The 22,018-nt window shown below is 50.3% G+C and overlaps 10 protein-coding genes across 10 annotated transcripts; 4 read left to right on the top strand and 6 right to left on the bottom strand.

Moving 5' to 3' along the window:
- Window positions 1-1,235: 1,235 nt before the first annotated feature.
- Window positions 1,236-3,479, bottom strand: EURHEDRAFT_382009 (Zn(II)2Cys6 transcription factor; the record flags this gene model as incomplete). Its single annotated transcript, XM_040779486.1, has 3 exons — window positions 1,236-1,509; window positions 1,569-2,737; window positions 2,793-3,479. The coding sequence occupies 3 exons, from the start codon at window positions 3,477-3,479 to the stop codon at window positions 1,236-1,238; spliced, it is 2,130 nt and encodes a 709-aa protein (XP_040634095.1).
- A 270-nt stretch (window positions 3,480-3,749) lies between these two features.
- EURHEDRAFT_390394 (Tm-1-like ATP-binding domain-containing protein) lies at window positions 3,750-5,057 on the top strand (the record flags this gene model as incomplete). The annotated part of the gene is made up of 1 exon (XM_040779830.1): window positions 3,750-5,057. One exon carries the CDS (start codon window positions 3,750-3,752, stop codon window positions 5,055-5,057), a length of 1,308 nt encoding a protein of 435 aa, XP_040634094.1.
- Window positions 5,058-5,812: 755 nt separating this feature from the next.
- EURHEDRAFT_467295 (MIP/aquaporin family protein) lies at window positions 5,813-7,395 on the top strand (the record flags this gene model as incomplete). Its single annotated transcript, XM_040785168.1, has 4 exons — window positions 5,813-6,181; window positions 6,249-6,431; window positions 6,484-7,022; window positions 7,080-7,395. 4 exons carry the CDS (start codon window positions 5,813-5,815, stop codon window positions 7,393-7,395), a joined length of 1,407 nt encoding a protein of 468 aa, XP_040634093.1.
- A 225-nt stretch (window positions 7,396-7,620) lies between these two features.
- Window positions 7,621-9,225, bottom strand: EURHEDRAFT_309108 (putative vacuolar sorting receptor (Mrl1)). Its single transcript, XM_040778301.1, has 4 exons — window positions 8,694-9,225; window positions 8,347-8,640; window positions 8,167-8,293; window positions 7,621-7,923 (listed from the first exon to the last, which is right to left on the bottom strand). Exons 1-4 carry the CDS (start codon window positions 9,056-9,058, stop codon window positions 7,846-7,848), a joined length of 864 nt encoding a protein of 287 aa, XP_040634092.1. The 5' UTR covers window positions 9,059-9,225; the 3' UTR covers window positions 7,621-7,845.
- Window positions 9,226-9,302: 77 nt separating this feature from the next.
- Window positions 9,303-11,441, top strand: erg24B (c-14 sterol reductase). The gene is made up of 3 exons (XM_040787287.1): window positions 9,303-9,444; window positions 9,501-9,805; window positions 9,854-11,441. The coding sequence occupies exons 1-3, from the start codon at window positions 9,368-9,370 to the stop codon at window positions 10,960-10,962; spliced, it is 1,491 nt and encodes a 496-aa protein (XP_040634091.1). The 5' UTR covers window positions 9,303-9,367; the 3' UTR covers window positions 10,963-11,441.
- EURHEDRAFT_308602 (tRNA-specific adenosine deaminase) lies at window positions 10,876-12,784 on the bottom strand. Its single transcript, XM_040778299.1, has 3 exons — window positions 12,543-12,784; window positions 12,441-12,483; window positions 10,876-12,391 (listed from the first exon to the last, which is right to left on the bottom strand). The coding sequence occupies exons 1-3, from the start codon at window positions 12,682-12,684 to the stop codon at window positions 11,113-11,115; spliced, it is 1,464 nt and encodes a 487-aa protein (XP_040634090.1). The 5' UTR covers window positions 12,685-12,784; the 3' UTR covers window positions 10,876-11,112.
- Window positions 12,785-12,889: 105 nt separating this feature from the next.
- On the top strand, window positions 12,890-13,200 carry EURHEDRAFT_382003 (splicing factor 3B subunit 5 family protein; the record flags this gene model as incomplete). Its single annotated transcript, XM_040779485.1, has 2 exons — window positions 12,890-13,132; window positions 13,189-13,200. The coding sequence occupies 2 exons, from the start codon at window positions 12,890-12,892 to the stop codon at window positions 13,198-13,200; spliced, it is 255 nt and encodes an 84-aa protein (XP_040634089.1).
- A 2,270-nt stretch (window positions 13,201-15,470) lies between these two features.
- Window positions 15,471-18,258, bottom strand: EURHEDRAFT_417467 (uncharacterized protein). The gene has a single exon (XM_040783205.1). The coding sequence runs from the start codon at window positions 18,024-18,026 to the stop codon at window positions 15,648-15,650; it is 2,379 nt and encodes a 792-aa protein (XP_040634088.1). The 5' UTR covers window positions 18,027-18,258; the 3' UTR covers window positions 15,471-15,647.
- A 1,376-nt stretch (window positions 18,259-19,634) lies between these two features.
- Window positions 19,635-20,684, bottom strand: EURHEDRAFT_382001 (uncharacterized protein; the record flags this gene model as incomplete). Its single annotated transcript, XM_040779484.1, has 1 exon — window positions 19,635-20,684. One exon carries the CDS (start codon window positions 20,682-20,684, stop codon window positions 19,635-19,637), a length of 1,050 nt encoding a protein of 349 aa, XP_040634087.1.
- A 1-nt stretch (window position 20,685) lies between these two features.
- Window positions 20,686-21,352, bottom strand: EURHEDRAFT_308796 (uncharacterized protein). The gene is made up of 2 exons (XM_040778300.1): window positions 21,011-21,352; window positions 20,686-20,738 (listed from the first exon to the last, which is right to left on the bottom strand). Exon 1 carries the CDS (start codon window positions 21,299-21,301, stop codon window positions 21,074-21,076), a length of 228 nt encoding a protein of 75 aa, XP_040634086.1. The 5' UTR covers window positions 21,302-21,352; the 3' UTR covers window positions 20,686-20,738; window positions 21,011-21,073.
- Between the last annotated feature and the right edge of the window lie 666 nt (window positions 21,353-22,018).

Raw genomic sequence — 22,018 nt, 5'->3', positions numbered from 1 at the left:
TATTTCACTGTATACATGACAATATTTAAAAGGTGAGGTGCCTCGTTGTGGGTTGCCAAGACCTGAAGCGAGCGCGGGACCTTTTTCAAGGGGCACCTGACCTGTGTACTCCTCGGCCGAATGATAATCCACTTGGTTAGGCAGCTTTATAAGCCTCGTGGGTCCACATTGACCTATATAATATCTCATGTACACAGAGCAGGCAATCAACTACATATCGGTTCGGCAACAGCACATTTGCTGTGTTTCCGGGTCCTCGGCCTGAATCGCAAAAAAAATATAAGGGCCCGGGACGATCATGATGTTAGGCACCCGAGGATCGCCAGTATTCAGTGAACGCCCCCGTTCTCATAGAACTGAATGCCGGCCACCGTGAGCCCGCCCGCGGCAGAGTACCGTGAGATTGCCATGAAGGTTAACTCTAAGGAGGCCATCATCGAATACGGCCGGTCGCAGGTTGAAGAGTACTTGCTCGACGTTTGACTTGGACATCTTGCTTGGTCTATCGGTTGGCGCCGCCGAGCACTACGCTCACCAACATTGCCAGGCAAATGATGCTGGTGAGTCCTCGGGAGAGGTGGCATGGCTGTTGAAAGGTGTCCGCGTACCTGTCCAGGAAGTGAACAGGATATTGTAGGCAATTGTCAGATACAGTGCAAGTGGCATGAAAATAGGGTCGCTGATGTTCAGACGCATGTGCAGCTGCATTAGGTGATTTAGGCTCTTCCGTCAGTTTCCTGAGGTGGTGTGCCTTCCATTTTAATAGCAGGGAATCAGAGGACTCCAACCATGAGCCACTCTTTTGTTCCTCGGTAGATAATTTGGTGTTGGTTGCAGAGGAGAGATCTTAGAAATGCAAGGAACCCAGAATTCACCGTGCTATCGGATGAGAGGAGGCCCTTTATATACTAGTTTAATAGCCTTGTGCTGCTCAGACCACGTTTTACAGAACCAAGCATCTTTCATAATTACACTTTTCCCTTAATATACTTTAACCCAACCCCTAAGAGTCTCTGGTAGTTTACCATAAATCACGGAGATTGAGAACGGAGAACAGAGCGGAGGGCGGAGGGCGTAGGGCGGAGTTCACGGTGGATGGGGCGGAGATTCTACAACATAACGGGATATTCCTGGTGCTTCAACTGCAGTCTTACAATTGGACAAAAATCTACATTATTTTGTGCAATTCCGAATCTACCGATTCACAAAGTGTAATAGGTGCTAGTCGGTGCAGATTAAGATGCAGTACCCAACGAAGCCATTATCAGATCCCACTGGTTCCAATCCATGTTCATCGGGTTGATCCATTGCTGCGGCTCAATCTGCCGGGCCAGACTGGGGAACCCGACACTCTCCGAGTGGAAACCATAGTCATTACTAGGATTTTCGGGCTGCTCGACGGCGTTTATCTGAGTATTTGACTTGGCCCCTTGAGAGACTGGGGTGCGCGGGCCATAATTATCTAGTCCACCGGACACCAGCCCTGAGACACCCACCCACCTACTAGACCTAGAAAATTGTCCGTCAGTTCTGAGTCCAACACATGTCGAGCATAATGGGCGACTCACAGCATCTGGCCGAGAATTGTTGCAGTTCGGGCGCACAGCTGACTCTGCGCCTTTGACACCCTGAGCCGAGCATGGCAATCGTGCAGCAGCCGCACCACATACGAGGGACGTGGCGCTTGGGGATCCAAAGAAAGAATGAGTACCAGGACAAACGCGGCGTGGAAAGCGTGGAAAGCACCCCGGCCCCGGATATACCAGTGGAAGGGCGTGAAGTGGGGCAGGTGGTGGAAGTCGGCATGGAGCTCTAAGACACGCTGTGCACTTTCCATACAACGCTGTTTTGACTGATTATGCTGCAATCGGTAGAAGGATGCTTCATTCAGTATATTACTGTGGAGAAGGAGGACCAGGTGGTGGGCAAAACTGAGCAGAAGATTAATATGAGCAGCCGACGAGTTGGCCCCAAGCATCGAGGTGTAACTCTGCTCCAGTGAGTCTAACTCGGCTTGGATGGCCGCGTCCAGAGGGTGGAGGTCAGTCGTATCGTCTGGCCGTGCAACCAGGACAGCATTACAGATCTTCGAGGATATTTGATAGAGGTGCGATTTCCGAATCAGATACGAGACGGGTGTGATGCCTGCCGACGTTGCGAGCGGTCCTAGCTGTCCCTGGACGATGTCCTCATCGAACGTCTCAGCAGGGAGCAGGACACGCGACGAGAACACCGATTGATAGATGTCAAACCCGGTAACCGCCATATTTTGATTACAAAGCAGTGTCGTCAAGCCTAGCCAACAACGACGACGCTCCTCAGCTTCAACAATATCCAAAGAGAATGCGGTCGGGTCAACATGGCAACCAATCGAAAGCGCCAGGTGATAGGTCAGGCCCAGAAGAGTCCATGTTTGGCCATGGCTATGATGAATCCCATAGATAAGATTTAGTAGTGCCTGCAGTGTCGAGACGTTATGTCGCCAGAGATAGCGATCTGCTTCGAGGCATTTCATCGCCGCAGTGTAATACCGTTCCGAGAGCTCTATGATTCGGTCCCAAGCAGTACTTTTGCGACTGAGGGCCTCGAGTAGATGGTTGTCATGTTCCAGCGCAAGGACAGCCGTGCCCATAATAGTAAAAAGGAGAGCAAGCCATCCTAGCGAGGCCTGATCTGGATCCTCGAAAAATTGACGATACCGCTCTTGAAACGTAGGCCTATGTAAGATGGGGAAAAGCTTTATTGTGTTACCTTTCAGCCATGTTGATAATGTTTGGAGTCGGGAAACATACCGGTGCAAATGACTGGAAATAAAGATTCTTTAGCTGGTCACAATACTCCGTCGGGGGGAGCTTTGCTAAGAGATTAGGTCTGTTTTCAGCGTCGTGTTCGCCGAAAGGATATGGCCCGCTAGGCGTATCAGCCACCGTACTCTCCTGGCTTGGAAAGGGGCCCTCCTTAGAGGCTCGGTCCACAATGCGCCAGGCGGAGCTAATGGGGAGGAAGCGCACATGTCCCGAAGCGGACGAGGTGAGGGTGCCCGTTACAGAAGCTGACGCTGGCGCTGATATCCGCCTCCTTTCTAGCTCTGGATCTAATTGGGGAACACTTGGCGAACGCGATTCTGCTTCTTGCTGTTGGTCCTTTGCGTGCAACAACTGCTCCAGCTTTTCTATCCGAGCTACAAGATCAGAATTGGGCTCCCCGGTGGGACCGTGATAGCGGGGTTGGACAGGGGTGTTTGGAGATGCTGAGCCGTTTCCCAGTGGCTGAGGTTGTGGTTGGGACAATTGGGACTGTTGCGGTTGTTGTTGTGAGGGTATCGGTTGTCTCCTGGTACTATAGACGCACTGCTCCGGTGGAACACGACGCCGTAAGCAAGTGCCGCAAGGAGGTGTATCCCGAGGACATCGGATTTTGCGAACGCGGCACGGCTCACAGGAGACTGGAAGACGCTGGCGCGGATGGTGGGCTGACATATCCGATAGAAGGATGTAGAGAATGGTTTGGGGTCTGGCTGGACGAGGTTGCAGTCGAGGGGCGGAGACGGATACACGGAGAAGGCGGAGATAATTCAGGATGCCCGTCCTTTGCCACTGACATTCAAGTTGAGCCCATTCTTGTTGCAATGATAATACCGAGTACGGGGCTCTACCTATAGCATGCAGTTGTCGCAGTTCAGTTGAATTTCAAATTCTAGTTTCTCGCAGATATTCTAGTTAGTATAGTCTTCTACAAGCCCATTCACCATGCCACGCATCATCCTTCTGGGAACCCTCGACACCAAGCGTGCAGAGGTCCTATATCTATACAACCAACTACGGCAGAATGCCACACGCTTTTCCATGCCCTTAGAGATCATCTTGATTGACTGCGGCCGTCAAGCCGTCACCGACGACGCCATCACCATTAACCACACCGATCTGCTAACCAAGTATGCACCCGGCGACAGCACCAGCCTATTGAGTCTGCCTCGGGGCCAAGTGATTGAATTTCTCATAAGCTGCGTCACTAGGTGTGTCACCGAATTATTGCAAACAATGGAGATCCATGGCATCATCGGCACTGGCGGCAGTGGAGGGACTAGTCTGATCTCTGCCGTGATGAGGACGGCCGCACCTATTGGCCTGCCCAAACTGATTGTCAGCACAATAGCGTCCGGAAATACAGGCCCGGTGGTGGGCGAATGCGATATCACTTTGATGTACTCGGTCGTGGACATTGCGGGGACCAACCAGCTCCTACGCGAGGTGCTGGAGAATGCAGCTGGCGCCATCTTCGGCATGGCATCTACATATCAATATCGTCTGGGTCAAAACCGTACGCGAAGTGCGCAGGACAGCCGACCAGAGGAGAAGAAGACTCGTGTCGGTATTACCATGTTCGGTGTGACCACCCCGTGTGTAGATCGTGTTCGACGTCACCTGGAAGACATTTATTTTGTGGAAGTCTACGTGTTCCATGCCACCGGTCACGGGGGAAAGGCCATGGAGCGCTTGGTGGAGGAGGGCCATCTAGACGCCATCTTGGACATAACAACGACCGAAATCTGCGACCTCATCGCTGGCGGGACCATGAGTTGCGAAATCAGCCGCCTGGAGACGACACTGCGGTGCGGAATCCCCAATATCATCTCTGTTGGAGCCACGGACATGGTCAACTTCGGTCCGGTGGACAGGGTGCCACACCAGTACGGCAATCGCAAGCTGTTAGTCCATAACCCAAATGTCACCCTCATGCGAACCTCTGCAGCCGAATGCCGGAAGGTCGGGGATTTCATTCTCGACAAACTAGACCGATTTGCCCAGGACCGAAGTATAGTTGAGGTGTGGCTTCCTAGGGGGGGAGTGAGTAGCATTGGGACAGCAGGGTCAGCATTCGCAGAAGCTGACGTCGATGCTGCCCTTGCTGATACTCTGCGATCCGGGTTAAAGGACAGCCAAGTTCGAGTAGTATCGGATGAGCGAGATATAAATGACGATGGGTTTGCACTTGATATTGCGGACCAGCTTATGGCTCTCGTGGTGAAGCGCTCTGGCAATTTCACGGCACACTAGACGGGTCTCGTGGGTTATTTGACAAACAACTTTTGACTTCCGATAAACTTCGATAGTGGATTCCCTGTTTTTCCTGCTGTGGATCAAGTCCTTTCGACTTCCCAATGTGGAAATGGGAAAAAGTACCCGCTTGAAGAAAATTCGGTGAAGATGGAAAATTCTTCGAATGTGTCAAGAGGCGAAAAAAAAATACAAGTTTTTTTTTTTTTTTTTTTTTTATTTTTTTCTGTCTGTCTCCAACTGCAACATGATTTGTGTAGAGGATTCGTCCGAAACTTCAAGGGCCAACCGACATTTGACATTGTCACTTGCCCTCAACCTCCAACGAACTTCTTTATAGACAATGTACGCGACAACAATGCCCTTTCCCTGCTTTACGCTGGCAAGCTTGCCGGTCTTTCAAGGTCTGGGGCTCCACTTACAGTATCCTGTGCTGTATTTTGTACTTTTCCTTGGAATTGTCTATTCATGGTGACGCAATTGTGGATATCATGGCTTTGGAGTATTATTTCAAGCTCTTCAACGGCGCCACCAGACTGAAATGGATTTGTGAGGGCATAGATAAAGCAGTTGGGCTTGTGCTTCTGCGTTTGCTCTTGTTTCTGCTTTTGCTTTTTGTTTTTTGTTCTTGCTTTCCATTCTTGTCGGTATTGCGTATAGCCCTCATAATGTCCTTAACCGAACAACAAACCACCCTCTCCCGCGGAAGCGGACCCGGAAGCCCAGAAGAACCATCCACGGGCCCCAGAAGTGGCATGCCATCCACAGACAACGAGCACAGTCTCAACAACCAGTCGCAAGGTCACGATATCACTGCCAACAACAGCAATGTCAATACCAATACCAATGCACATCACAAATCTAGCCACAACACTCTAGCAAACGAACCCGTCGCCCTAACAGAAGAAGACCGCCAGAAGGAAGACGCTACGGGTACGAATCCGGACTTCTCGCTTGCGGGCCCGTATAACAATCCGCAGAATGTCTATATCTCGCCGGAGTACCTAGAGAATAACCCGGGTTATGGTAAGCCGCATGATGAGCCGCTGTGGAGTTTGGCGCAGCCGTTTCCTAGGGTTGTTAGGCCTGGAATGAGGATGAGGGGGGAGAAGGGGGAGGAGGTTGTTGCGACGCAGACCGTACGCTTATCCTATCGCTGAGAATGATAAAGAGAGAACTAACCATGTATAGGGAACGCCGGAAGAAGCGCAGCAAACTGCTACATCGCCTGAGAAGGCAGACGGGGAGCTTGGGAAAGAAGGGAAGGAGGAAGACCCTGCGCAGAAAGTTTCAAAACCACGACATGGTGATTTTTTCAATACATGGGGTCGTATCCGGAATATCTTCCGCGAGTTCCTGGGTGAATTACTTGGAGTGAGTCCCCTACGCCTGATTGAATACTTGTAAAGATATACTGACACAACAGTCAACAATCGCCCTCCTAATCGGCCTGTGCGCATCCCTCTCCCGCGTAACCTCTCAAGAACAAGCCGGCACCTTCGAATCCCAATCCTGGGCCTGGGGCTTCGGCTTCATGGTCGGCATCTACGTCGCCGGTGGTATATCCGGAGGCCATCTCAACCCCGCAATCAGCATCTCGCTATCCGTCTTCCGAGGATTTCCTGTTCGTATGTGTCTGCAGTACATGTTAGCGCAGATCCTCGCCGCGCTAGCCTCAGGGGGTATCGCGTACGGTATATACTACAACTCCATCCATTACGTCGCAAGCATCAACCAGCAAACGCCATCGCAAATCATGGATAGTGTGTTTTATACGATGCCAAAGGAGTGGGTTCATCCTGCGGCGGCATTTTTTAATGAGTTTGTTGGAACGGGGATTCTGGTTTGTACGATTCTCGCGCTGGGTGATCATACCAATGCGCCGCCGGGAGCGGGTATGCAGGCGTTTTTGGTGGGGTTGTTGATTATGATTTTGTGTGTAGCATTGGGGTATAATACTGGAGGGTACGTCTCCCTTGCCTCCTTCATGTTGAATATCATATACTAACAGCTTTCCTGTAGTTGCTTCAACCCAGCTCGAGACTTCGGCCCGCGCCTCTTCGCACTCATGGCCGGCTACGGCGGACGATTGTTCACACAGAAGCACGCGTGGTGGGTCTGGGGGTCTTGGGTCGCTGATATAGCTGGTGGCCTGTTTGGCGCGTTCATTTACGATTCGTTCATCTTTACGGGTGGTGAAAGCCCGGTGAACTACACTCCGAGACGACGGAAGCGCGCTTATCTGATTAAGAAGATGAAATTTAGGAATAGGCTGGGACGCAAGAGACATCAGAATGCGGATATTGAGTCTGCGATTAGGAATGTTGAGAATGAATAATCTGATTTGTATTTGGTGATAGTGATATTCATTTCATAGAAAAAAGAAAAATGGATATCTAAATACACGCAGTGTCCATCCATAATGTTGGACGGGAAAAGATACAGCAGAAGTCCTACCCTAGGTCCGACCAATCGACCAACCAAACACACTCATAGTGGCATGTTTTCAATCCTCCCACTCTTCGTCCAACTGATCGATCAATCGATTCTCGGCATCCAAGTCATTCCGGTTTCCGCGGTTGACGACGTTGCCGCGACGAGTGTCGGCTGTGTTCCCGTTCATTCGGTCGTAGCCGCTGGAGGGTCGTTTAAGGCGGAAGATGTTGCCTAGGGATGAGAAGAGGATAATAGCCATGTCCTGTGTTTGAAAAAGAGTTGTTAGTTTTGTTGGAGTGATGGCTTTTAGAAATGAGTGCAATGATTGAAACGGTGACAGTGGCAGTTAGATCTAATAATAGAGGGGGAGAGGGGAGATAAAAGTCCAATGTCCAGACATGGTTATTGACAGTCTATACAGACGTAGTCGCTATGCAGAGTACAACAGTTTCAGGTTTCAGGTTCCAAGGAAGTCATGCAACACCCATGTTCAACACAGGCCAACCCCTTCATAGCCCAATGTATCCAGCTTAGTCCAGCCAAGACAAGACATTCAAGTCTAATCCACCCTCGAAACCGGTAACTTTGCACTACCATACTCCTGGAAAGAGCCTCGGCCACGACATCTGGACGAGAACGAATTTCGGAACGGTATCAACGCCAGGATACTCACTTTGATAAAGTCCACCATGCCTGCCCAGAGACTGTAATTTGGACATTGTCTCCAGCCGCGCTGGTGCATGACGGTTCTTTGGTAGGCGCAGCCTCCGAGTAGATACACTGCGACGGCGATCAGCGCACTATGCCTGTCAGCTCCCTAATATCAAGAAAAATGTGTGTGGTGTTGACTCACATAACGCCAAACACACCCCCAGGTCCTAGTCCCTGGCCATCCGGGCCCGGGGCCATGCCTCCACATGCAACTGAGCTCCGGACTTCGAAAAAATATGTGCACTCATCCATTGTACCAACGTAGGATACAGCCGTTTGAGAGGCGTGGGCGTCGCGATCGCAGAGAAAGGACATGATGGAGGACTTGGTTCGGGTATCAACGTCTGAAGAATAGGAATCACTGGAGCAGGGCGAGCCATCAGTGTAATTGAGGACCAGTTTTCGGCCGCGGAAGAAGGGGTCGGATGCTTGTTGTCTGTCATCATCAGTCTGCGTTCTCCTTCCATATACTTGTAGCAGGATACACACCCAATCGAATAAACCTCCCCATCCAACTCATAATAAGCACTAACATTCTTCCACCGTGCCTTCTCAACCCCCACCACATCCTTGAGCTCCTCGACAACCGGCGCACATATATTTATCGTAAAATTGGACGGATAGTCATGGCCTCTGGCGTGCCAGCTCTCCGGTCCTCCCTTGTGTGTTTTCTCCCCATCTTTCGACTCGGGCGGCGTCAACGAGATTGCGCTCAGATCGTAGTACAAGCCGGTGGTTGGAGAGCGTGCAACGCAGGGGGCGAGCGATTCCGAGTCCGAGGCTGCAGTGACTGGGATATAATATGCTGCTAAGAGGAGGGCGCTCTGGATGAGCGAGCTGGTTGATAGCTTCATGGCGATCCAGACCACCACGACACGGCAAGGCGATCAAGAGTATAGCAATCAGTGAAAACTCGAGAGATAAAGACAAGTAATATAGATAAGATTATGAAGCCCAGTATCAGAGGTGGAAAGAATCAAAGTCGAGACAGTAGTAGTGATAGAGTGAGGGAAGGAATGCCCAAAGACGTACGATTGCGGAGAAGCTCCGGCCGAAATCCGCGAGATTTAAATCATCCGTCGTCACTCCCAACAACATCCTCTTCATTACCAATTCTACACGGGAGCGCATCTTACTACTATCTGTTGGCAATTCATTTCAAAATGCCATCCAAGGAATCCAAATCTGGAATTCCCATTCAGCCCGTTCCTGAGAAGCGCGGCTACGAGTTCGGTGGACCGTACGTGTCCTTGATCGAGATCTTGGGGAGTATAAGCTGACGTTGTGATTTTATAGGCTCGGGGCTTTTGGAATTATCTTCGGTCTCCCTGTTCTGATTTACGGCTTCACATTTCTGTGTAACGACGTCTCCGGTTGTCCTGCACCATCGCTGCTTCACCCGTCCTCCCTGACCCTCGATGCGTTGAAACAAGAAATTGGCTGGCCGGAAGGAGGGATCGCGGCATTCTATGATACACAGGTCACTTTGGGAGTGCTGAGTTATTATTTATTGAGCCTTCTGTTGTATGTGTTCCTGCCTGGCCATGAGGTCGAGGGTACGGAGTTGGCTTGCGGGGGAAGACACAAATACAAGTTCAATGGTATACCTCCTCCAATCATCAATTACGGGCCATAACTGATGCGTGCAGCGTTTTTGTCGGCCGTTTTGATTCTCTCGGGCTGTGGTGTCGGCACATACCTGTACGGGGCGGATTTCGTGGTCTGGACTTTCCTATGGGACAACTACCCGCAGGTCATCACGGCCAACCTGGTGATCTGCACCGTGATCGCGATCTTCGTTTATGTTACGAGCTTTACCGTTCCCTCGCCCGGTGAGATGAACCCCAATCTCCGGCAATTGGCTCCCGGCGGACACACCGGCAATGTCCTGTACGATTTCTTCATCGGACGCGAACTGAACCCTCGTATACGGTTGCCTATCCCGTTTGTCAGTGAGAGCTCGCGCACCATCGACATCAAGGTCTGGAACGAGATGAGACCCGGTCTGCTTGGATGGATCATTCTAAACCTATCGAACATCGCCCGCCAGTACCGGGAATATGGCTACATCACCGACTCGATCGTCCTGGTCACCGTCTTCCAGGCATTCTACGTTCTAGACGGCCTCTACATGGAGCCCGCACTCTTGACCACCATGGACGTCATCATGGACGGTTTCGGCTTCATGCTTTCCTTCGGAGACCTCGTCTGGGTGCCCTTCATCTACAACTTCCAAACCCGCTACCTCGCCATGTTCCCCTTCGAGCTCGGCCTCCAAGGTCTTGCAATGGTCCTCGGCGTCACCGCAATCGGCTACTCGATCTTCCGCGGCGCCAACAACCAAAAGAACCGTTTCCGCACCAACCCCAACGATCCCCGCTGCAAGAACCTCAAGTACATCGAGACTAAGAGCGGCTCCAAGCTCATGATTTCCGGCTGGTGGGGTCTTGCTCGCCACATTAACTACCTGGGTGACTGGACTATGTCGTGGGCTTACTGCCTGCCTACCGGTATTGCGGGTTTCGTCATGGTGCAGAGTGTGAACCCGGCTACTGGTGCTGTGCAGAAGCAGGCTGTGCAGACGCCTGAGGCTCGTGGGTGGGGTATGGTTTTCACTTACTTCTACATGCTTTACTTTGGTGTCTTGCTTGTTCACCGTGAAATGCGGGATGAGGAGAAGTGCAAGAAGAAGTATGGAGCTGACTGGGATCGGTATACGTCGTTGGTTCGCAGCCGGATCATCCCTGGCATCTACTAAGACCAGCGATGTATATGCATACGGGGTCTAATAGGTAATTTCGGTTCTTGTCTATGGATTCACAGTCCAGCTATCTGCCAGGAGACAAAAGTTTTGTACCATTAGTCATTGGTTAATCTTCTCGTTAATATAATTCGTAATCACTGCACATTAATGCGAACACTTCTGCTTCTTGGGATCAATCAAAACATCTATCCCCCATTCCTCATCCCCCGAATTTGGGACCCATCCTTTCAAGACTTTCCTGGCATCTTTAATAGCCTGTCCTCTTGCTTTCAAAGCCCCTCCGATATACTCTGGAACACTCTTAAACTCATCATACGTAGCCGCCGCAAGAACATCCCTCCATAAAGCACCTCCCCCATACCCATCCCCATTCCGCCCTAAAACCAAGACATCCCTAACAACCCCCCACAACCTCGCCCTGCACAACGCACTCGCCCCCCTCGCCAGCGGCGCCAACGCCCGATTCCCCTGCTTCACGCCATTTATCACCGTCTCATACAAGCCCGTGTTCGAACCGCGTAACTTCGGCAGCGATTTAGGGTTATGATCTGGTAACGGAGAGGCGTGTGATGGCGCGATCGTCCAGATTGCCGATACATTGCCTGGTTTTGTTTTTGGTTTGCTGGGCTTATCGTCCGATGGACAGGGTGGTGGTTTACGGAAGGGGTAAAGACGGTCTATTTGACCACTGGGAATGGAGAGGATTTGAAAGGGCAGGAACCGATACCCATATCCCGAGCTGTCCTCTTCCCGATGGGTAGCGATAGGCCACCCCCGCCCACGGAGGGCCTCCATCCTCCCATCCGCCCCAAACGCCCTCTCACACGCAACCCGACTAATTTCCTCCTCTGGCAAGATAACACCAGCCAAGTAGGCATTCGCCGTTGGCGCAATCAGCAAGCTCGTCTCCTGACATAGTAAAGAGGAGACCTGCCGCAGGGCCAGTTTATCAGAACATGATTTACTGCGCGTGGACTCTGCGTCTGTGCGTGCGGGTTTGCGGCGGACGACGCCTAGGAGTTGGAAGTGGGCGCGGCCGATTAGTGTTGCTTCGTTTGGAATATTCTCTGTGTCTGTGTTGTTGGATGCTGCGGGTACAGGTGATGGAAGCTCCCATGGAGTGGGGTCTTCTTGTGCCGCCATGCAAAGCTCCATGCTTGCGTCGCCGCAGGGAGCGCAGGTGCAGTACATGTAGATTTTGATGTCAGGGTGGAGTTCTAGGGGTGGCCAGTCGCCATTTTCATTATCGTTGTGTTGGCGGCAGCGGACGTATGGCGATGACTGCTGGCCCAACACACCACGACATTCACTTAGAAGCCAGTAATTGAATGCGCGAATAGCTAGGATCTCCGCGTGGCAGTCGTGAAGAACTAGACCCCTACATTGAGGGATTTGAGAAGCGGATACGCATTTTGCTCCGGTTCTGGTCTTGTTAATATGTTTTCATGCCACTGGGGGGGACATGGACGTACGTGACAGCCACACAGGTTAGTTTTTCTGACAGTGTGTTTTCGCCTGTTCAGTCTCTTGATCAGTTAGGTCTTGAGATGTCAAGGTTTATTTCTAAGAGGTACCCTTGACAACGACAATTCCCGTCATCGGGATCCATTCTCGCGATCCATCCGGGTGGATGGTTGGTTTGCTGCGTGCGGGCAGGGCATCGAAATGTTCGTGGACTAGAGTTGCTATTCTGGACGGTAATGTGTCTGAGTCCATATCGCTTGATGTAAAGATATACTCCGTAGAAAGAGGCTGCGATCGTCAAAAGATTTTCTTTTTATAAAAATCACGTGACGTCCAACTTCTGTTCTGGAACTGCATCCTTATCGCAACCAACCAACAACGAACTCACCAACTCGACCCATCACAACCACCTAAACAATAGCAAGCCTCAAATCAAGCCCCCCAATAAACCACCAAAATGGCTGACAAACTCCGCACGATGCAAAACCTGGAGGCCATGCAAGCCCGCTACGTCGGCACTGGCCACGCCGACACCACCAAGTACGACTGGACCTCCAACATCGTGCGCGACAGCTACGCATCGTACATCGGGCACCCGCCGATGCTGTCATATATGGCTGTGGGAATGGGCGAGTCGAAGGAGAAGGTGCGCGCGCAAATGATTGAGAAGATGGTTAGGGGGGCTGGGAATCCGCCGGAGGTAGGTTGCGTCTTTGGTTCAGGAGGGTAGAGTGGGCTGGACTAATCGTTGTATAGACGCAGGAATAAGCTGGTTGGCGTATGAATTTTTGTTTGAACTGAGTTCGAGTTCGAGGCCGCGTGTTACGATGATATCCTGAGTACAGGATATACGACAACGCCACGGTCATCGATGACTGGTAACTCTCACGTTGCGAATCGGATGCTATCACCATACCTCCGAACAGCCCTGCCACGAGAGCCTACATCATGGAAGAATATCGGTTCATCACCTGCCTGGATATCGTTCAGCTGTATCCTCCGCATCTTCGTCGCGCACCTGGGGATGTACAAGTCCAGGCGAAGGGATACTATAATGTATGGGAACAGTGTCTATGTGCAGATGTCTGTCTGCTAGTGTACCAGTGAATATCACTATATCATTATATAATAATTCTTCACTTATGAGAAACAATCAGATGAACCATTTCTCGAATAACTCCCTGCTTTCATGGCTTGCACTCCCGCCATCCTATTCATCTCAATAAAACAATTATAACAGCAAATATCTTTATCATATACCTGGATCAAACTCACGTCTATCCCAAATCCAGGACCTTTTGAAGACTCTATTCTGCGCCTTGTACATGGGAATGAGAATAAGCTATACGTCCCCTCAAATAAATCCAGCGAACATCACTCCGCGTCCGACCCATGCCCTTGCAAAATTCGCAAGAGAAGAGAGTCAGCCCCCAGGGACAGCTTGTCCCACCCTTATTTTCTCGGGGCCAGAAGAACCCCAGTTGTCGAACTTCGAGAGATACACTCTGCCCAGAGTTAGATGCGCAAAATCTCGAGTGAAATTTGTGACTTATATCGGTGCCTGCCCTAATACCTTTCACGAAGTAAATCGTTCGGGTCTTTAATACTGTTATGCCATTCAGAACTGTGAAAACGACACGGACAGAAGCCGTCAATTTTCAAGATTTGTCAAGTTATCGCATCTGTGTACAAAAGGTCAACTGAGATTCCAAGTACACAAACTAGATTGTTCTTGTCCCAGGAATGTAGTCGTCCCTGGGGCCTTTTTATCTGAGCAGCCGGGCATCCTGTGGTCAAGGTTGGCCAGCAAAAGAAAGTTCAGTACTTCTATGTCATGAACATGAATTCAAAACGTCTATAATACTCAAGGCAATTGATAATAGAACTGATAGTGAATTGTTTAATCCACACATCTTGAAGACGCACGTCCCCGGATAATAAGGCTAAACATAACTATCCCATGATTATGATTACGAGATGTCTGCATGAAAACTACAGCAGCATTTGAATGTCATGCCGTGCAGTCAGAAGAAAGCAGACACTAGCACCTTGCACAAGAATTGATGAATCTGCGAATCTAACTTGGTTAGCATTGGCGAGAACCTCACAATATTCTACTACGCATGATTTTCAATTCGCGAAGGAATGGCTTCTTTTGGAGAACACGCGCCATTTCTGAGCGCAAGATAGACTCGGCATTTTTGGTACATCCGTTAGACCATCTTTCGGAAACAATTTGAACACATCTTGGAATCTAAGTCATCACCGTGACGTTAAAACATCTATACGAGATTCGTGAGCTAACCCGGCGGTATCATCGCTCACTTCTTGAGCTAACCAAAGCTGGATGCCCAGTGCAAGCGATGAGCTACTATGGACGAGTTCAAAGACGAGATCTCAAAACTCCCCGTGAGGGAGTTCGACGCTCAACACCTCGACTCCACGTTTAACCTAGTCGACGTGAAGCATAAAGAGTAGAGGAATGGTACAGATGACGCTATCCGGTAGAGAATGTGATTGGATTATCCTATCCGATTGCTGTCATGCAGCATGAATTTCCATGAATTGAATTGCATGATAATACCAGTGTGAAATTTAGTGCATGCTGTATGCCTGACGAAACCCCAGCAGACTTACATTATTGTGCCACTTTTTCGTCATAAGATGCAAGAACAAATGGTGGTTTACCGCCACAAAATTGGGGGGGAAAGAGTGTGTCCCGTTCATCAGACTGTTCGCACCGAGTGCGAGAGAATTTCTCATATATTTGCTGCCATCGTATCAGTTTTCTGGCCGGCTTGCGCCGTTTGACTGACATTCCATATGGACTTTCTTTGTGGAACTCGTATTACGGTACTAACACGGTGATAGCTATTTCCGAAGTGCAACCTCAAGGATGACGAAGAACGTGGGAGGACCAGAATGTGTACAAACTCTCGAAGCACCGAGTTCAGCGCTGTCTGTATCAGGTAAATCAAACGTAAAGCAAGCTTTCGAGCAAGGTCAAAAGCCATATTCAGCATCGTTACTGGGTGCAAGATTTGAGGTTATCTTATATTGTGCTGCAGAGGTATCTGAGACTGGCGTGTAGGGCCTCGGTCTAAAAATCTGTATTTAACGTGTCTTAACCAAACAAACTGTACAATCAATCCAAATACATACTATAGTACGGTATAATACATCCAAATATACATCCAATCTCACCCATTCAGTATTCAACCCCCAGCCTCAACCTGCCCACCTTGTCCCCCCAACCTCTGATTCTCCCCCTGCAAACTGGCCACCAAATCCTGCCACTGCTGTCTCTCATTCCTCAATTTCTCAACTTCCTTCTTCAACTCATCAACTTCCTTCTTCATCCCATCCATCTCCATCCGTGACCTAGATTTCTCCTCCTTCTCAACCTGTTTCTTCTGTCTTGCTTCAATCTTGGAAGCTTCTTTCAACTGGTCTTGCTCGATTTTACCGAGTTGTTTGAGAAGCTTGGATTCTTGAGCGAAGAGGCCGGAGGCTGCTTTATGAATTTGTGCGGCGGAGCGGTGCGATGCTGTTGATACTGTGCGGTTGTGTTTGGGGCGTTCTTGCCTTTCGCTGAGTCGGGGGAGGTCTTCAGAGGAAGGCGGCTGGTTGTTGCTTGTTGTGGTACTCTTGGATTCAGAGTCTGGGGCTGGGGTACTGTCGAGTTGGGGTGGGGCTTCGGAGGGAGGTTCTTCTCCAGCTTTTCTGCTCTTGCGCTTTTCCTGTTTCTCTCTCTTTTCCCTTTCCTTTTCTTCTTTCTTTTCCCTTTCTCTTTCCTGCTTCTCCTGCTTCTCCTTCTCCTTCCTCTCCCGTTTCTCTCTCTTTTCTTTTTCTTTGTCTGTTTCTTTCTCTTTTTCATCACCGGAAGCACCGGTGCTGGCATTTGCGTCTAACCGCAACGCTTCAATCTCCGTCCGTACAGTCTCCAATTTAGCCTGGACATCGCGCTTCCTTTGCGCAAGTTTAGCCAGATGTTTCTCGTGCGAATTCAGCTTTCCGGTTTTCTTGTCCATCTGCATTAGATCAACAGGTGTAGCATTAGTATGGCCGATATCCAAGCCCTCTTTATGCGATTCCGTCCCCCCACGAGTCTTCGAGCTACTCCTTCGTTTTGAACTAGACCGCGTGCTTGCAGTAGACAATGCGTCGTCGAATTCTTCGGAACTAGAGTCAGAGCTGAGTGAGGATCTGCGCTGGTAGGGTACGTAGTCGAGAATAGCTTGTGGTGCGTAACGCTCCAATCCTGCATTAAGCAAGTAGGCAAAGTTGGCGATGAGGCCGTTGCGCTGTTCTTGTTCATGGATCTCGTCTTCTCCATTCTCGTCTTCGTCTTCATCGTTAAGATTTATGTTCACGTTGTTGGACCCCTTGGTGCCGCTGTGCAAGCTGGATGGTTTACTATCATCCTTCTCGTCGTCTCGACTAGCCCAGTCAATGAACTTGACTGTATCGCTCCAGATACTCTTGGGTGTTCCTTTTTCGATCACCCACCGGGGAATACTGCCCCCGGGGTCACTCCTAGTAACCATGATCCATTCAACTGGATACGGGTTCGCTTCATCATCTTCAACGATGCCGTCAGCAAACTCACTGTGTTTCTCTTCCGCAGCAGTATCTGTCTTTCCCCTCTTCCTCCCCATCTTGCTATCTTTTGACGACTCCGAGATACCCTCATGCTGGGCAAGATTCGGATCACTCGCAGTCACACTTTTCCCATCATCTGCAGCCACAGGAGGAACCTCCCTAATAAACTCCAACGAATCATACTGCCCCCGAATATACCCATCCTGCGGCGGCAACTCCGGATGCGTGCACGGCTTTGAAATTGACAACCAACTCCGGCACCGCCTCCCCTTCCCTTTGTCCTCATCACCACCATTCTCAGGTGTATCAACACCCTCCTCCCAAGAAACACTAACCTGCACGAAATCTCTTGCCGTTGTAGGTTTCGGGAAATGTGCACAGATATCATATACTTTCACACCCCCAATCACCTTCCCCCCCTCACCACCACTCTCACCCTCTTCGTAGACATCAACACTCTCAACCCTCCTCGCAGCCCCCAATCCTCTAACAACCTTATCCGGCGCCAATCCATTCTCAACCCTCCCCTCATTCAACCGTAGTGTCTCCTCGAGCTCACTCGACATCTTTTCCCTCCACCGCCCGAACGGCATGCCCTCATGTACACTCCTCCGTCCAAACCACGTTGCCTTCCCATCACCAGCCTGCAATTTAAACAACGGAATTTCCTGAGGATTGTCCCGCGAATTCCCTGGTTTCAGCGGTTTTCCCCATTGTCTCTGTAATGAGAGGATCTCGTGGTTTGTGGTGCCCAGGCGGGCGGGGGAGGGTTTTACGGTATATGCATGCCCGTATTTGTGTTGCTGTTCTTTCTTGTGGTGGTGCTCATCGCCATCATGCGAGGATGAAGGGGGAGGTTCAGGGACGGATGCGATGATGGTGCGGGCTTGATGGGCGAGGGTGGAGAGATAGGCGCGGAGGTCGGGTTGAGATTTGGGGATTTCGTCCCATGTTGTTGGGCCGAGGGCTTGGAGGGCTTCGTGGAGGGACATTTGTCTTTTTCTTTTGGATATTGGGGGGTTTGGTCGTGTTGTGTTGTGATGTGTTTGTGGTCCTAGGTATGTTGGTTGAGTGGTGTTGGTCGTTGGATATCTCGGGTGATCTTCGAATGTGGATGCCTGGAGCTATTTGTCGTTAAGACTAGAATATGTACAATTAGTAGTGCTAGCAGCAGTATTAACAAGAAAGCAGCACCCCTGAAATCTTCTTAACAACCGGATTTTGATGCAATTCTTTGAAGGATGCAGGTTTGTTGCGCTGTTGTCGATGCTACGGGAGTTGGTATGACGTCATTACTAATCCCGAGGCAAACCCCTACAACTGCCACTATCACTATCACTACCACTACCCCTGGGGTACTACATCTAGTGAAAGAATTGCCACTTTCCAACATATTCATTATCTCCTGAATACAAGCGAGGGACGATATCACAAAAAAGTCAATAAAAGAAAGTAATTCGAAGACCAGCTCCGCGCAAATGCCAGCATCCGATTCTCCGCCGATTCCAACCCGGGAATCTAAAGACGGAGCATACCCAGGAATCATATACAAAAGAAAATCCAGCCTGGACGATAGGAGATGACCCTATCATAGACAGGGACAGGCGTGTACAGTCAGCGACTGCAACAGACGTAAAGAGACAAAGAGGAGAGGGAGAGAGGATTGGATGCGCCGGATGACCGGGCAATACATGTACGGTCACAGACCGCTTGTACCGCTCAGGTATGGATATCCTGACTCGCGACCAATCGCGGACGGGTATTGCGAGTCGGGCGCAGGCAGTGCCTCTTTCTTTTCCGCCTTCGTCTCTTTGTTTGGTCGCATCACATCGTGTCGCCAACTGTCCCGCTGTGTGTCGCAAAATTGAGACTACCCGGCATCGCAGATGTCAGGTAGTCATCGTCGCCGCACGAACTCGTCCATCCTCCTTACCCGTCCGATTGAACAGACCAGGACCAGTCCAGTACACTGTATTGGAAAGGAAGACGTCGACAGGGAACCAGGCACAAACACTGATAGTAGTCGCAGACAAACTATTGTGTTTTCCCCTGGCAGACACCTGTCAAGTAGCGACAAAGAAAGGAAATCGTTTAACATGCTTTCGTCCAAATCATATCCCAAGCCGCGAGGCTCACCAGTCTTTATGCGGGATAAACAAGAAAAGAACAACCAGATAGCCGACCCGCCGCTTCTTTATGCAATCAATAAAGGCAAAGCAAAATCAAAAGCAAAGAAAACAAAACAAAACAAAACGCTAGCGCTTGCTCGTAAGGAAAGGGCAAAATCGAAACATCGCAAACAAAAAGAGAGGAGAAGCGGATTATGCCTGTTGAAATGCAAGATGGAGTATCATAATGTCGCAGAATCAATCAAACGCCGTCAAAGAATATGATGCCAATTAGTCTGATGTTGTCTGGTCGCGCGAAAAAGGTGTCGTATCGTTGCGATGGTCGTAAGTATTCGGGTCCGGATGAGCTTGGGAAGCACCAAAACCGGTTGCTTGCTGAGGCCAGCCTCGAGATCTGGTCGAAAGAAAAGAAAACGCACGCGAAAGTCAGGAACACCGTTCCACAGCATCATACAAGGTTCATGGGCACATTTACATCGTGGCCCCGTACGGCAACGCGAAATCCTGGTACCGCTCACCCCATCCGAAGCCTACCATGCTTGCCGCCGTGCTGCAAGGCTGCACGAGCATACTGGGAAGTGGGAGCGGGGCGATAGGGGCTGTCGTGGCAGCAACTGTCGTCGGGTAGTACTGCGTAGTGTTGTACGGCGCCGTCGTGGTGTAGGGTTGGCTGTATGACGGTGTTGGGGAGGCAAACTGAAGGTCATTCAAGCCGCCCAAACCGGCCCACAGGTTGGGATTCGAATCGGCTGTGGTGGCGGCTGTGGTTGCGCCGGACGAGAACATAGAGGAAACCGGTTGAGGAATAAGATCTTGCCACCACGTCTCGGGACCCGTCGAGCTAGGCAGAAACGGAGTCGGTCGCAGCAGGTCCATCGGATTGGTGCGCGGTGGAGGGGGAAGCAAGGGAACGAAGAGGTTCGAGATGGCATTCTTTGCCTCCTCACTCCTTCCTCCCAGTAGCTCTCCGGCCCCATCCTCTTCAATCCCTTCAAGGGCATGGGCGTTGGTACGGTAGACAAACTTGTTGGCGGCTTGATTGAACTCCTCCTGCATCTTTTTCAACTGTTTCCCTTTCTCTGGCCAGTCCCATGTGTTGGCGTTGGCGTCAGTGCAATAGATATCCCGATGGAAGTCAACCAAGGATTCGATCGTCTCGGGGGTTAACTTGAAAGCGACTTCGTTCTGCGACACCATATCGACATGGACAACGTACGCCTCAACGTGGATCATCTGATAGTTGAACAACCCCTCAACAAGGGGATCTTCGTCCTTGCGAAGCTCCGCCTCGGGGGCTTTGGGAAACATCATGGAGCAGAGAGTCCAGATGGCGTTGGTCGACGACAGGGTCTCGGTCAGACATCGCGTATGCTGGGTGACATTGTTTAGTGGACGCTTGACCCGGTTAACACGCTTGAGTGCAGCTGTTAGCCATGGCTCAACTTTGCGATTCAAGACGACATTAGGCGACGACCGAGGCGCGAAGGCAGCGGCCGACGAAGGAAGTAAGACGGTTGGCATAATGATACTGCGCAGATACCACTTGTCTTGTTTATAGGAACGAAAAGAAACGATTAATTATAAAGGCGACATTCGCCCATACACAAGTGAATTTATTCCCACACTGTCGTAGTTCCAGGTATAGAAGATACGAATCGCGGATTGTCAGTTAGGCGCAGCGAAACCGAATCACTGCGAGAGAAAATCGGCTGCCTGGCCACACGGGGATAGAATGGATTCGCTTTCGGAACAGGTTCAGAATGGAATTGGGATTGTAGGTAAACCGGAGATCCCAAGGACAGGGTACGGCGACTGTATAGGGTCAAAATTACTGTGCGGGCGAATGCGCGAAGGAACGAAACGAGTCAACGTTATGGGAAAGAAAAGAGAGGACGTGGAAAGTAGAACGGTTAGAATGTAAGAGACGAGGAGAAAGGAAAAAGAGAAGAGAAGAGAAAGAGGTGGAGGAAGGGAGGTGGAAGAGAGAAATAAGAATAGAGACAAGCGAGAAAGAGGGGGCGATAACCGAAACAGGAAATCGGAGGATGCTGGCGGGGAGGGATTTGTATAGAATAATGGCGCCGCGATCCAGGCCGGGGGTTAGACGACATATATATCCGGGTAGATAGAAAGATCATAATAGCATCATTATTATTTTATATTTATGTTATTACTTTAAACATGGACAGGCATACCTGTTCCATAGTAGCAGTGGGATATATCCGGCAAATTTTTTCTCAACGGATTCTCTCACCCGATCGTATGGTGCTCTGTACAAAGAAGTGGCCACCGTCCGTCCGGCTTCCCCGACTCAGATCTACCGGAGCATGAGAAAGAGACCAAAGTTACAGAGTCAAGGGCGACTCTGCAAGTGTCCGGATTGGTATACTTCTGACTACGACTACAACTGGCCAAATAAAGGACCCGAGATCCATTCTGATGCAGTTGAAACAGCATATCTGTACTTGCACAGTATAGGAATTGGATTCAGGAGGCAGCAAAACGTAGTGCAGATGCCTATTACTTGTACGGGGCAGTATGTATGTATTCCTGCTAAGCCCCAATGGTCCACTGTCTAAACGGTCACTCCGAAAGGTTGCGAAGATCATTGTCTATCCACGAAAATAGAGCAATTCCATACAGAGTAATGGTCAGAGAAGAGGGTTCCGGAGGAGTTGCCGTTTCCATGGGGGTGCAGAATCTACAACGTCGTATATCCAGTGCATGTCTGTATAACAATAGAAAGTTTCCATCGGGGGACTTGGTTGCCACTGGACTCAGCTGGCATTGTCCGGTCTCCGGCATCATCAGCATTAGCATCACTGGGGCGTATAAAGTATACTCTGACTCTGCAC

This window comes from Aspergillus ruber (assembly GCF_000600275.1).
Source record: "Aspergillus ruber CBS 135680 unplaced genomic scaffold scaffold00050, whole genome shotgun sequence".
NCBI classification, from domain to species: Eukaryota; Fungi; Ascomycota; class Eurotiomycetes; order Eurotiales; family Aspergillaceae; genus Aspergillus; species Aspergillus ruber.
The sequence above is the reverse complement of the archived record's forward strand: the minus strand, read 5'-3'. Positions and strand labels throughout refer to the sequence as shown.